The 15539-nt window shown below is 37.9% G+C and overlaps 2 protein-coding genes across 2 annotated transcripts in view; both read left to right on the top strand.

Annotated features, from left to right (window-relative positions):
• Window positions 1-5106, top strand: part of sepsecs (Sep (O-phosphoserine) tRNA:Sec (selenocysteine) tRNA synthase) — a 12249-nt gene extending 7143 nt beyond the window's left edge. The window contains 4 exon segments of the mRNA XM_043243737.1: window positions 564-655; window positions 2313-2406; window positions 3305-3395; window positions 4673-5106. Coding sequence (XP_043099672.1) covers window positions 564-655; window positions 2313-2406; window positions 3305-3395; window positions 4673-4919 — 524 coding nt within the window. The 3' untranslated portion in view covers window positions 4920-5106.
• A 1890-nt stretch (window positions 5107-6996) lies between these two features.
• lgi2a (leucine-rich repeat LGI family, member 2a) lies at window positions 6997-14501 on the top strand. Its single transcript, XM_043243327.1, has 8 exons — window positions 6997-7496; window positions 7611-7682; window positions 8730-8801; window positions 9647-9718; window positions 9796-9867; window positions 10027-10196; window positions 12192-12356; window positions 12433-14501. The coding sequence occupies exons 1-8, from the start codon at window positions 7270-7272 to the stop codon at window positions 13248-13250; spliced, it is 1668 nt and encodes a 555-aa protein (XP_043099262.1). The 5' UTR covers window positions 6997-7269; the 3' UTR covers window positions 13251-14501.
• The last annotated feature ends 1038 nt before the right edge of the window (window positions 14502-15539 follow it).

The following is a 15539-nucleotide window of genomic DNA, read 5'->3' as shown; positions in this document are numbered from 1 at the left end:
CTCCTGCACACTGTATCCCTCCCACCTTTTTCTGCACTGCAGAGGAAACCCCAAACACTCCTGCTAATATTGATTCTCCGAGTGTGCTAGAGATGCTTCCATTGTTACTTCATCTGTGCTGCACCTTTTCATGGCTCACTCGAATACGTTCACATTTCCAACTCGTTCCGTAAACAGGAACTGAATAGCGCTTATGAAACGATTTCTGCTGCAGGGGTTATCAAACTCGACAGTATTCAAATCCAGGCTGACGGCAGCAGGCGGATCATTTCCGCATTATAAAATTTAAGAATCATTTTAAATGCATCATATGTTGTATTTTAGTAGTCAGTTGTTGAAGATTAAACATTAGATGCATATCTAACTGCAGACATGAGCATGCATTAACATCCGTCATTACCGCTACAGTCTTTAAAGAGGTCATGTGATGTTGCTACAGCGAGTGTTATTTTGCCATACCGCCAAATTCGTCTATAATGGTACCGATATAGCATGCATCCTTGTTATGTTTGCACTCGACCCTTTAATGCATTCCAGGATTGAGATGATGTTCTCTCGTGCAGGACGAGCTTCTGCGTCTCCGTCTCTGGACGTCCTCATTACGCTCCTCACGCTGGGAGCCAACGGCTACAAGAAGCTCTTGGCCGAGAGGAAGGTGAACATTTCTTACCTGCGTTACTTTAAGCATTGCTTATAGACCTAATACTCTTTTAGATATAAAACGGTTTCAGTTCGTCCGGTAGTTACGGCAAAGCTGGATTTATATAAACGATGCCAACAACGAAGGGATCGCCGAAATATTCGGTTAAGGGCGGTTCGATTAATTTTGTGATTTTTGCCGTTCCCAGAGTAAAAACAATAGCTAATTCGAGCAAAAAAAGGAAATATGATTTCAGTGTACAAGTTAGTACTAACGACTAACAGGAAGTCGTTCTGAGGCCCCGCTGGAAGTTGATTGAGGCCCCTGGTGTGAACGTTACCCAACGAGACTCCAGTGCATGCTGGAAAACACCATTAGCCTTCATGCGATGAGACGCTTACAGAGCTTATTGATTCACGACTAATGCATCCGGATTATTAATAATTTACGCTCTTTCTTGACTAGATAAGACGAGTCAGTTTCTTCGTTTTAGCCGAAAGAGAATGAATTTCTGAACGTGCACTTTAGCATACTTTTAAGAAGTACTAGAGAAATTATGTCTTTTAAAAAACGTACTTAAGAGTAATCCGGATGTAACATTTTGAGACACTAAATTGCATGTTAATTACAGTTAAATGAAAATGCATTGTTTACATTTATATTAAATGCGATAAGCTGCTTTATTGACTCGCTTAAGTTGGTCATGTAAATCTTTATAATTGTTTCTGAAGTCTGTAGTATGGTTAAAGCACTGATAAATGTACTTAAAAGCATTTCTGGTAAACTAAAATATCTTAATGCAATTTTTTATTTAAAATTGTATGTATGTATTTAAATATATGTTTAATTAATCCAGTTGCAGTTTAATACATTTGAAGAATTTAAAAGCCAACGTTAATGCTTTACTAATAATATAATTGCAGTTATGTTATAATAATATTAATAATGTAATTGCAATAATTATCATTTTAGTCAACATTTACTAGCATTTAAAATGAATTTAAAGTAAAACTTGTACTTAAGTGGTTACCTGATTGATGAAAGTGTCTTTCTTTAACTACATTTCAGAGAGCTTTTATGCCATTTTAATATAATAGTGTTATAATGGTGTAATAATACATCTGCATGTTTTATTTAAAATAGATTTCACGTACGTAAACTACAAATGCATTGATTTTCTCAAGGATGATTATGTACTTCTTCTATTTTTGCCTTTTAAAATTTGGCGCCAAAATTCTAGAGAATTGTGGGTGGTTGCTAGGGTTTTCCAACTGGTTGCTAGGATGAATTTCATTTTCGCAATGTGAGCTTCTGCATATCATAAACCCTCAAGGACTCCGTGTTTTCGTAATGTAGATCTCAGAAGACTTACTAACAGCATCGTAATAGGGCCCCGTAACCCGAGGGCCTCCTACAGTTCATTTCTAATTGATCCCAGTGGTGGACACAGCTCTGCCAACACAGCTGATTCTGTGATGCAATTACACTAAAGCTTCAGATGGGAAAGCAGGAGAGAGCTGGGCTGCCTGGAGAGGGAAGCAGGTGCTGGGTTTACTGAAGGCCAGCAGACAGAGAAATGCAACATTAGCAGAAAACAGAATGTGCGACAGGAAAAAAAAAAGCTGTGTATAGTGGAGAGCTATTTTTAACTGTAGTTTTGTACGGCCCGCAGGAGCTGTATGGTCACCTGGCACAGGAGCTGAGTGCTCTAGCCGAGAGACACGGGGAGAGACTGCTGCATACGCCACACAATCCCATATCACTGGGTGAGGAGCCATGCGTCATGTGCAGTGCCATGTCGTACGAGGGTTTCACGAGTGCATTTTCACTGTGAATAAAAAGGATTCCAAAAATAGCTTTTGCATGTCCGCCGGGAGTCAGGGTTTGGCTAGTTAGCCCCCGCTGGCAGATCCTGTAATTAAACCATCTGGCCGAGCAGAGCCTCTTTCTCTATGTCGATGACCGTTCAGGTCGTGTATTTTGACTTGAATCTTAAGTCTTTTCAGGTGCAAGCGATATTTAAAATGCATTTAAGTCTTCAGTCTTACGCTTAAGTCTTGTGCGGCCATTCTTGTAAAAAAAGAAATGAACTTAATTGTATTTAACGTGCACTTTCAGAGAATATATTACGGAATAAAAGGCCGCTTAAGTGACTTAAAGTGAAACACTTAAGTACACTTTTAAAAAAAGTCCACTTTGCAGGACATTTTAAACGAATGCTTTAATATTACGCTTTTAAAAGTATGCGTATTTGAGGTGTTTACAAGCGTACTAAATCATAAGTACTTGCTCATAATTTTAACTGTAGCATGTTATTATCGCATTTAAAGTTAATGTATTTTAAATGTACTGAAATGCAACTTCTTTACAAATGCATAGTCAGAAATACACAAAATACAAATTTCAACATAAAACTATATTTATACTAAACAGTATACCTTAATAATGTTTCAGAACTTGCTTAAGTGAGTCAGAAACACTTTAAAATTCAGCTAACTGCATTTACCGTAAATCTGCAATTAACATGCAGTTAGTTATCTGAAAACAGTCCATTCCATTCACACTGTGATAAGCGCTCTTTTTAAATATACGCTAAAGTGCACTTCTTTTAATAAGGGAAGCATTAAACTGTATTAAATTCATACGTTTTCCTGTGCTCTGCAGCGATGTCTCTGAAGCGTCTCCAGACACACGGCGCCGCAGCAGTCACGCAGCTGGGCTCAATGCTCTTCACCAGACAGGTGTCCGGAGCCAGGTGAGCTGCTGACCGCTCCGCCGCCGCCTGTTTCCGCGTGTTTGTTGACCTCTAATTTAACCTAAAAGCAAAAATGAGAAAAGGATTAGTGGACGTGAACTCGGGTGTTCAAGCAGAGAAGAAACCAGAAAGTGGCTACTCTGTCTCACGTCTCTTGTAATATAACACACAGCCTCACTAACTAACCTCACTTTGTTCCGATACGGAAGCATGCTTGTTATACCAGGATACATGACAGCTTGCAATTTACTTCCTGTATACTGTGTAGTTCTAGATGACTGATTGGATGTGTTAGACCCGAAAGCAGAGTTTTATCTTCTTTAAGTGAGTCTGAAATGAATATTTGCCGACAATGTACCGAGATGTGGAGGAGCTAGTTTCTTCGTCAGAACAGTTTTGTAGAAATGTAGCATCACATCACTTGCTCTGCAGTGAATGGGTGCCGTCAGAATGAGAGCGAGATCACGTTGCAATATCGCTTCAGATAGACTTTTAAGTCGTGAACGACAGTTTTAAGTTTGCACATCTTAGTGATTGGGGTTTTAGCATGGATTGTTTTTCGGTATTGGACTCTCATTCTGACGGCACCCATTCACTGCAGAGGATCCACTGTCGAGCAATCCTTGCAACGCTACATGTATCCAAACGAAACCTTGTACCAAAACAAAAAAGCCAAAATCTGCAGAACTACTCCTTTAGTATTTTCTGCTGGACACTAGCTGACTTGCTGTAAAATGAACGAAACCTTCTTTCTGCTGTCCGCTTTCATTATTTAAATGGGAGTCATTCTCATTCTCAAGGGTTTATCCTGTAGCATTATCCTCTCCACCTCCTTTTAGTCTGTCACAGACCATGCACTCTATCTGCGGTGAATAAATATGACGGGAGAATTAAAGACCGAACGAAGTGTGTGCAGTGAATTCAGAAAGAGTATTTGTCCTCATCAGTCTTTTAGAGGAGCGGTTTAATTTATCATCGTTGGCTAGAAATTAATCATTGTAGTGGTGATATTACAATGGCATAATTAATGGACAACATTGTTTTTATTGTCCAAATGACACGCCCTTAGTTAAAGTACATCTAAATTTGGTTTGTCTCGGCTGTGCATTCGTCTGCTGTTAATTTTTGCATGATTACAAGTGCGCTTAAGTGTGTTAAACGATCGCTTAAGAGGCCTTTTATTGCATTAACAATAGTATTTTTTTTAATCCGCTTTTAAGCACACATTCACATTCAGTGCAGTATTAAGCGTGCTCTCTTGTAATATTTGACTGCAGGGTCGTCCCGCTGGGTGTGGAGCAGACCGTGAGCGGACACACGTTTCGTGGCTTCATGTCGCACGCAGTCGCCTATCCCTGCCCGTACCTTAACGCAGCCTCCGCTATCGGAATAACCAGAGATGATATAACGCTGTGCATCAAGAGACTCGATAAATGCCTCAAGAGCCTCAGCAAAGAAGCTTCCGCAGAGAAGAGTGAGTCAGGATCACCCGCTGAAGACGTGGATGACCAATCCGTGCCCTGATGCTCTGGGTGAAAGAGTTACATGCATAGGAATCAGTTTTTCATGTGATCTTGTTGTAATAACCTTGTGAGAATGATGATATAGAAATGCACTAATGCATTTGTTTTTTTCCTCAATACTCAATTCAAAACTCTTTGTTTGATAGTTTACCCTAACTGACAATAAATACGTTATTTTGTCAATTTAAGTCATCTGGTGCTGCTCTTTTTTTTTTTTTTTTTAAGTCATTGTAGTTGAATATATCAAAAGAATATGAAAGGTTTTTTTATGCAAAAAATGTTCCAGTTAAGGCTAAATGTCTTAGCCTTCTTTATTTTATATATATATATATATATATATATATATATATATATATATATATATATATATATATATATATATATATATATATATATATATATATATATATTATATATATATATATATATATTATATAATATTATTTTATATATAATATTATATAATATTATTTTATATATATATATTATATAATATTATTTTATATATAATATTATATAATATTATTTATATATATATATATATATATATTTAACTTAACTGCAAACTATCTCTTAATCCTGTCCTACTTTCAGGTGAGAATATCTATTCCTTTTAATGTGTTTTTTTTTTTTTTTTTCTGCAAATGGAAATTTGAGCTGTGCAGTGCTCACAAAGTGATCCCTTTCGGTGGAGCGTGTAAAGTTGCTAACTCAGTAACACAATAGTGCCGAGTTTTTAATAACATCTGTCATGTGACGTGCGCAGTCTCTGTTTTGGGTGTTGAATCAGCTTTGCTCGCACCTCGCTGTAATGCGTGTAATGTGCAGTCCGGCAGCACTTCTGCTCGTGATTTATGTCGGATCAGCCTCTGCTGTTCTCTGCAAACCTTCTGTCTCCGTCCTCTACCTTGACCGATCTCAGCTTTATCTCTTAGTAATAACTTCCACTGTTTATCTCACTGTTTTGCTGATGCAGCTTTTTCAAACCACTTAGGCTACACCTATTCGTTTTCCTCTCATTATCAGTCACTGTTTATGACTTTGCTCTTAAAGCACCGCAGCGGATTAGCCTACATGAAGTACATATACTCGCATATAAATAAGTTTGGTCTGGTTCTTGCCCTTTTTGAATGAACAGATGAAAAACACAGGCATCAAACAAAACAAACAAACAGCAACTGGCTTTAATACTCTAGAACAAATTCAGTTTATCTCCAATATAAAAGTTAATTATAAAAGACAGCTTAATGTTTTTCCCGAGTCATCAGAATCTGAGGCTCGAGTCTCATTGACTCATCACCTACTTTAACTAAGTGTTTTGAAAGCAATAGAGAAATCTGCTGACAATAGCTCTTTCTTTCATGTTATGGTTATATAATCGTTTTAAAATGTTATTAGCATGCTGAATGTTTCACAACAGCTAGCTGCAAAAGAACCCACCCATTTTTTAGTACTAGAATGATAAAAATAAATAAATTAATAATAGAAATATCTATATTTAATTATATAAATTACATTAAATTTAAAATGAATAAAAATTTAACTAAATAAATAAATTAAAGATTTATTTCGAGATGTACTCTATAAAAAAATATTTTTAAATTTTTAATTAAATTGATTACTTGAGTATGTTGAGTATCTACTGAAATGTCACGTTTAATTCAAAGTGATGCTTTCCGTTACTTCGCAATTATTTGTGAAATTAGCAATAGCGATTCGTAAAAACGAAACGAGTGGCTTTCTGGTTCTCTGAATGAAACGTATGTTTTGTAAAAAAAAAAAAAAAAATCATATTTTGCCAATACATCTAACAATACTTTAGCAGCGTAGTGGTTACATAAAAAAAATCATAATATATTTTTATAAATTTCAAAATATCCCGCAATGTAATTTTCACTGTTATATTAGTACTCGCAATATGTAGCTATATTTTCAGCCTATAACAAAAACTAAATTAAGCACATTATTTATAGCACCGTAAGATTATTGGCTTTTATTTGATTTATTTTTTATTTTGTTTTAACGACGCTCGGCCTCAACATCCTGCTTCAGCAGGAAACACACCAACACAGGAAAGAAAAACTGCACTGTAGGTGATTTCATGTGGACTTTGATAATGCTTCGGCGGCCAAAATAACAAGAGCAAAAGACTCATCATCAGAATCATCATCTTTTCATTTTTTGCACGTATTTCATGATCCCTGACCGAACGGTTGCCATTTACTGTACAGCCTCCGAGGCTGTTGAACCGGCATCCGCCGATGTTGGGCGCCCTAATAAATAAATAAGTCCTGAGAGGAGAGACTGCTGATGTCAGGAGCTTCGGTGCTGCATTTGCTGCTGCAGGGTGGATGAAGAGCTCGAGCCGCTTCACACGTGCGAGCCTGACGGACACCATGCAGACCGTCGTGCTCGCCTCGGCGCTGGTCCTGGTCCTGGTCCTGCTCCTGGCCGCTCCGGGGAACGCGGGGAAGAAGGTTTTCAAGTGCCCTTCCCCGTGCAGCTGCTCCAAGGAGTCTATTATCTGCGTCGGGTCTTCGTACGTCCCGCGATTCATCCCCTACGATGTCAGCTCGCTGTAAGTCCACTTAGTAGGCTACGAAGGGGGGATTATAGCGGTGCGATGTGTGTAACGGGCTCTCGCTTCGTGCCAGGCTTGTCATGAACGTCTCATATGACTGGTGTTTTGCAGGAGCATCGTGAATGGGACCTTCTCTGAGGTCAGGGAGGCGATGTTCTCACACATACCATCCTTACAGTTACTGTAAGTGAAGCCCGTCCGAGCAGATGTGCATGGCATGGTATCATTCACTTACTGTAAACTTTGCATTTGTGGAGAGTTTGGGTTTTTCTGTCACATTTGCATGTTTCTCTGAAGATCTGCCACACTTCGGCCGAAAATAACAATAACTGTCTAAATGCATTTTTTATTAAAGGTTAATGCATGGATAACCAGTACCAAAAATGTACCGAATAATCTCAAAAACAGACTGCTTTCTGGATTACAAGAGCCATATCGGACAATTATTAAATACGTTTTGTCTTTAGCTATTTACTGGAATCCGATGCGCTCCTCGTCTAAGCACTCGAAGGTGACTGATGATGAACAGAAAGGCCTTTTTCCACTCGTCCAAAAAATTAGGGGTATATCAACTGTAAACCGAAATCTTTTGCTGATGATCTGTTCCGTTTACCGGAAAATCCAACCTGTTTATTAAAAACGTTTCATTTGTGTTTTATTTGTATTTGCATGGTTACATTATGCCCGTTCTACAAAAATATACACCAAATATATGCAAAGTAGTGTGGAATAACCTCAAAAACAGATACAATTATGTATCTAACGTTAGATCGGAAAATATTTAGGCCCGTATAATAATGCATCCATTTGGCATATTACTCTATTAAACACGTTTCGGCTTCGGTTATGTAGCACTGGAATCCAGTGTGCTCCTCAACTAAACCGCTGAAGGTGACAGATGACGAATAGAAAGGCCTCTTTCATTCGCCCCCTAGCTATTTAATAAGTCAGGGCACATTTGCTTCCAGATAGCGACGGTTTTCCTTTCGTTCTCTTTTTGACACCGAGAACACGGTGACTCTGATGACTTTTCCATGCTGTCATTGGCGTATTTCGGGACGTCAGCGATTTGATACACCGACGTAGAGATATAGAGAAATATGTGCCTGCCCTGGCGTGCATTGACAGTGACGGGGCACTTTTTATCTGTGTGTACTTCACTGCTGCGGGACTGTTATAATTACAGTGAGCGTGATTGTTGGGAATGATTATGGCTGTAAACTCTGACAGGTTGCTGAACTCCAATGCCCTCACTACAATAAGGGACGATGCATTTTCTGGCCTTCCGCACCTGGAGTACTTGTAAGTCTTAATACATAATTTTATAGATATAATGTAGAAGAGTTGGTTTATAGAAACGTGTAGAAAAATGCATCACCAATGGATCCTCTGCAGTGAACGGGTGTCATCAAAAAAGCTGATAAACACATCACAATAATCCACAGCACTCCATCAATTAACATCTCGAGAAGTGAAAGGGTGTGTGTTTGCGAGAAACCAATACATCAAGACCAATCATCATGAAGATCAATCAATCATTGTTAACTTTAAACATACTTCTAGCTTGTATCCATAATATTGCTTTCTCCGGTGAAAAAGTAATTTTGTCTGAATTGGGAGAGAAACATTCCAAATCAAAAACCATTTGTAAGCAAAAACAGCCATTATTATGTTTTTTTTCTAGTTAAAACACCTTAATGATGGATTTTGTTCTTTAAAAACACACGGATATTTACCTGAAGATGTTAACCGATGGACTGGATTGGCCTACATTACTTGTGTGATGTTTTTACCAGCTGTTTGGACTCTCATTCTGACGGCACCCATTCACTGCAGAAGATCCATTGGTGGTCAAATGGTGCAGTTTTAAGTTTCTCCAAATCTGTTCATTCGAGGAAACAAACTCATCCGTATCTTGGATGGTGCATCTTTAAGTAAGCTATTTATGTGAGAGAAAAAAGGGAAGTTGTGACTGTTGACGATTGCATATTGAAGATATTATTTATTATTCTAAATGTTTTCTACACATACTTAATGGAAATGTATTTATTTTTCTTATGTGATTGTTTTAATGGTTATTTCTTTTCATGTACGCTGACAGTTATAATTCATTCACTGTCTGCTCCTATTTTCTCTCCATTCTTCAGGTTCATAGAAAACAACAAGATCGAAACGACATCAAAATACTCTTTCAGAGGACTTAGGGATTTGACTCATCTGTATGTTACTTTTAATCATATTAAATGAACATAAATTTGCCAATTATTTGTAGTAAGTGTTGCTGTATTCTTCACAGGTCTTTGGCAAACAACAACATTAAAGCTTTGCCCAGAGATCTATTCATTGATCTGGACTCATTGATAGAGCTGTGAGTCTGAGTTTTGCAAATGCTTACTTAGCAATAACTGTATTATAGTATAGTGCATTGAATGTGATATGATAAAATGTCTTTTTGAGCCTACTGAAAAATATACACTGTATAATAGGATCAATGCTTATCGATGTTTTCATATATATTTCCTTGCAGAGACCTGAGGGGGAATGTTTTTGAGTGTGACTGCCGAGCGAAGTGGCTGATGATGTGGTTAAAGAGCACTAATGCCACTGTATCAGACGTCCTCTGCGCTGGTCCTGAAGAGATGAAGGGCAAACGTCTCAATGACATGGCGAGCTTGCATAACGAATGCATCTCTACAGGTTTGTGAATGAGCATGTGCATGCGTGGTAGTGATTAGGCTATAAAGCCACTTCAGTGGATTGTTTTTTAACAGTACATTGAGATTCTTTGGATCTTCTAATGAAATAGCTTCTCTCTGGTGATGTATGCTGGACTTCTCCAATCATTTAGTCTCATCAGTTCACTTCTGCAAGCTCACCTCCAATTTTTTACGTGCAACACCCTGATCTGAAAATTCAATCAACTACTGATGCTTAGAACCAAGTCCTGCCCTATATTTTTCTACATGGAGCAAAAAGGAAGAAAGGATCTGTCATTATTAATAAATCTTAAAAATACATGTTGACATGACTCTTTCGCAGCAATGCCATAGCAGAAATCTTTCATTGAACAGTTTTTAAAAGGAAGATTTTTTAAGTTCCAAACTGGAACAACCTTATGGAACCATTGATGCCAATAGAGAACCTTTCTTTTTTTAGAACGTAATTTCATTTCATCGTAGTTTTAAAGGCTAGGACACACCAAGCCGACAGTCGGCTCTCAGCAAGCGTCTATTGGACAAGTTTTTGCAGTATGTTTTGCAGTGTTTGTGCTCTTGTTAAGTTTACATCAGCAGATGTTTGCCCAGTGATGAATAGTGTGAGGTCATGGATCGGATTGGTTTATTTCTTATTTGTTGAATAGGTCTTTTTCCCTAGTGCTTGGAGATCCCTCCTCTTCTCGTGCTCCTTTATTTTGTGGGGTCCCTCTGGGATCTGTTTTGAGTCCCCTTCTGTTTACCCTTGGGTCTAATCATGCATAGTTATGTAGTTCCACAACTATGCAGATGATATGCAATTGATTGTCTCTTTATCCCAGAACTTTAGTATTAGCAAGAGAAATCTCCAAAGATTGCAGCAAATGCTGCTGGTTAGATTCTACAGATTCTTGCTGCTCTTTACTGGTTGCCTGTGAGTTTAAGCTTTTGTTGTTTGTTTTTAAAGCCTTGAAGCATCAGGTTCCTGCTTATATCTATAATTTATTAACTCCTTATGAGGCTTATCGTTTCTTGAGATCCTATGGTAGGACCCTATTAATGGTTCCAACATCTCAACTTGTTACCAAAGGTGACTGTGCTTTTGATATCCATGTGTCTACGATGTGGACCTCCCTGCCTGGGTATATTAGGTAGGCTACTACTGTATCCTCTTTTAAGTCTCTTCTCAAGGCTCACATTTATTGTATGGCTTTTTCTTTATTTTGATGGCATTTTGTGTATTTTGTTACTGCACTGATCTTTCTGATTGTAAAGCACTTTGTAATTTAGCTTTGAAAGGTATGGTATTAATTAAATGTTTACTTCAGAGAGAGAGAAAAATCTGATTAGAATCTTAACATTTAGCGGAAGTGATAAAAAGGCAGAAGGCTAATCTAACATTATATTATGTTACCCAAGCATTGCGATAAGCAGTAATTTTCTTAACAACATGACGCTCAGTATAAAGAAAGAAATACGCATAAGTGATATTCAAAATGGTAAGCAAGTGATGCTTTGTTTTGGTTTTTTTTTTTATATCGGCTCATATCTTATATATTACATATACTGTATATCCTTGTTTCGATATGTCCTTTTAAATTAAAAATATAAACTATTAATTGCTTCTGATGTAGATGGTCAGTTCCTCTTACGCAGGCACAGAATACACATTCTAGTTTGCAGTCAGCTGTAGTCTATGTGGTGTGTTCAAGCACAGCTTTTTAGTCTAACCGATGCGAGATGAAACATTCTCATCTTTTGCTTCCGCTAGTGCTTAGAATTCGGCTTGGTGTGTCCCGGCCCTAAGAGATGATGAATTGAGATGTATTTCTCCAACAGCTGCATATATCTGGGCATTTACAGCTTGGGAATATTTCAATGACATGCATCAAGCCTTGCAAAGAATATCTGCCTTGGGTGTCTCTTTTAAGATTTCTCTGCAGCATATCAGAGAGGCAAACATAGTTACTAAGATGTGGTTTTACCATATGTTGTCCAGATTTCATTCCACTCCACTCTGTGTCTACCGAGTCTTTGTCTGTGGACACGTTCTCCCACAAGAACGACGTGTATGTGGCCATCGCTGCTCCCAACATAGAGAGCTGCATGGTGCTCCAGTGGGACCACATCGAGATGAACTTCAGGAGTTATGACAACATCACAGGTAGAGTCACTGTCAAGCCATCATATGAAGGATTGCGTATGGCCACATAAATCTCATGCAATGTGTTTTCTTTCAGGTCAGTCCATAGTGGGCTGCAAGTCTGTGATCATCCAGAACCAGGTGTTTGTCATCGTCGCTCAACTCTTTGGTGGTTCCCACATCTATAAGTTTGATGAAGACCAGAGCAAGTTCACTAAGTTCCAGGACATTGAGGTTTCCAAGATTTCCAAGCCGAATGACATAGAGGCCTTTGAGATCGGCAACGACTGGTTCTTCATCATCGCTGACAGCTCGAAGGCCGGTCTTTCCACCCTCTACAAATGGAACGACAAGGGCTTCTACTCTTACCAGTCGCTTCACGAATGGTTTCGAGATACTGATGCAGAGTTTGTGAATTTGGACGGTAAGGCCCATCTTATCCTAGCGAGCCGTTCCCAAGTACCGGTCATCTATCAGTGGAGCAGGAGCACTCAGAAGTTCGCTTTACAAGGAGAGATCCCAAACATGGAAGATGTAGTCGCTGTCAAGACCTTCTGGATCAAGGAGGATCTTTACCTGGCCATGACCCGATACATCGGCGACTCCAAAGTCTTGCATTGGACTGCGAAGGAGTTCTCTGAGGTCCAGGCCCTTCCTTCGAGAGGCTCCATGATCCTGCAGCCGTTTTCATTCAAAGAAAGGTACTACCTGGCTCTGGGAAGTGACTACACCTTCTCGCAGGTCTATCTGTGGGACGCAGAGGAGAAGGTTTTTGAACGTTTCAAGGAAGTCTACATCCAGGCTCCTCGTTCCTTCACGGTGGTCTCCACCGACCGGAGGGACTTTGTATTTGCCTCGAGTTTTAAAGGCAGCACACAGATCTTTGAGCATATCATCATTGATCTGAGTCTTTGAGTGGTACAGTGTCGTGGACAGAGTCGCAGTTAAGGCACGTCAGCAACCCTTCCTTTAGCAGTTGGACGTTTTTCTGGAAAGGCAATTAGTGGGTTTTAAGAAGAGGGAGGTCTGGGAAGCATAATCAGGTTCACAGTAATAAGTATTACATCATGCATCTTTGTAGTTTTACATCGATTCTGGGAAGGTTTCGACATTTTTGTTGTACTACTGTGTATTAGAATTGTTATATATAACATTTACTCATCCCTGCTGAATCAAAGGACATTTTTGCCGAATGTATGGACTGCGGAAAAGAGTTGCACTTGTCACCTGTAACTACCTAAAACACTCTACATAACGATATATACTGTAAATCTGAGAGCCTTTAAAAACTCTGTATGCAACAGCTGATACCGTGCATGATGTGGCTGCAGCAAATAAAAAATACAATTTTCAGAGCAAGCATGCAGATCAAATAGTGATACGGGTGACAAATGCAGTCCTATTATCTTTAGAGACATTTTACCTCATTTTTCAATATTTATTTAAATCATGTCCCCCTTTTGGTCAGTGGACTGAGTTGTGATGTCAAGTAAAGCCTCTGTCATATTTATTTGGATCTGTTAACAAATCCAAACTTGTATTTCAGTTGTCTGATTTTAGGCAGAAATGCGTTCCTGTGGTTGGTTGTAATGAATTCAAAAAGTCAAAGTCTTTTGTGAAAGAAAAAGATCGTCTATGCTTCAATACAGGGAAATTGTCAAAAGCACAAACCTTTAAATTTATCATAGTTCTGTTAATAAAGAAAGTGACTTAATCTTACTCATTACCAATTTAAGAATGTGGTAAACTGATTTTGGACATATATCGTGCAATGAATGTAAAAAGCTTTTTATTTTAAGTACTAGTGACGAATGTTAAATGTCTGACTTATTTTATAACAAGTGCGTTAAAATAAGAACCTCATTTTCTTACTGTTTTGCAAGCTGAGATACGGAGAGAAGAAAAACACAACCCCAAATAATGACTGCAGCCTGCAAAAGCATGATATTCAGCTATTAGTATTCAATACCTTAATCTTACTAAAAAAAAGAAGAATCAAAGAACAACTCTTACTTGATCATATGATGTTCTTATTCGTACCAGTTTTAGCTTATTCTGATATGCAAAATAGAATTTTAATTTTGTAAATCCTTGTTTTTATTCTCATTTGTTGAATGTTAGACATGTTTTTAAATACTAATGTAAATAAATGCTTATGAACACTGATCATCAGTTGATTTCTGATACATAACACACCTGTTTTCTAACAGTTTTGAAAGAATTAAGAAATTAGGATTTTAGCCACTTTGTAAATGGGGTGATTTATATATTATATATTATATTCATGTCCCTAGAAATGCGTTATTCAATGTTGCAAGGCAAGTTTATTTATTTCGTACACAGTGGTAATTAGATAAAAGTGCTTTACATAAAAGGAAGTAAAACAGTCGTTTGCAACAATAAAAACAAGGAATTAAATGATTGAAAATACTAATACATTTATATATAAAAGTCATATGAAATACAGTGCAATCAGGTCGGACGTGGCACAGTGATCGTCAAACAAATGCACAGCTAAAAAAATGGCATTTTATTTGGCCGTGCGCTACGGACAGATCCGATTATGAGAGTCATTATCGATAATAAACGATTTTATCGATTAGTTGTTGCAGCCCTAATAAATAGTTCAAATACAAAAATTACTGAAATTAAGATGCATGACCTGATACTCACAGAATTTAAAGATTTTAACCAAACAAACAATTTTAGTAACACTTTCTATTAACAATTTAAAGGAAAAAGAAAATAATTTAATGCTATACTATAGGAGGACCAAGAAGAACAGATCCTCTATTACATTTAGAAAGAGAATAAGCTAAATAAACTTTACAAATTAATAAAAGAGATATTAATGGACTACCGTTCTGCGATCTGGGCGGATGATTTCACTTGAAGAGTCAGCTGATCCAAACATACGCTCAACAAAAGGATGGACACCTCTACATTATGCTGCTTTAACACCCGAGTATTGTGGAAAGATTACTAAAATCCAGGTGGGAATCAATTCTGAAATTCTTTCCAATGCAACGCTTCCCAAAAATCCCTCAGAAATGTTGTCCGGTTTCACTGAACTGCTTGCATGCTGCTGTGTGTGTATATATATATATATTACCATTTAGGCTATAAAAATATAAGACTCATGCTTTTTGATTAAATGTAGGCCTACAGCTGGTGTTTTGAAGATGGCATAATTACCATTACTGG

This window comes from Puntigrus tetrazona, chromosome 7, assembly GCF_018831695.1.
Source record: "Puntigrus tetrazona isolate hp1 chromosome 7, ASM1883169v1, whole genome shotgun sequence".
Taxonomy (NCBI): Eukaryota; Metazoa; Chordata; class Actinopteri; order Cypriniformes; family Cyprinidae; genus Puntigrus; species Puntigrus tetrazona.
This window is presented reverse-complemented; position numbering and strand designations above follow the sequence as displayed.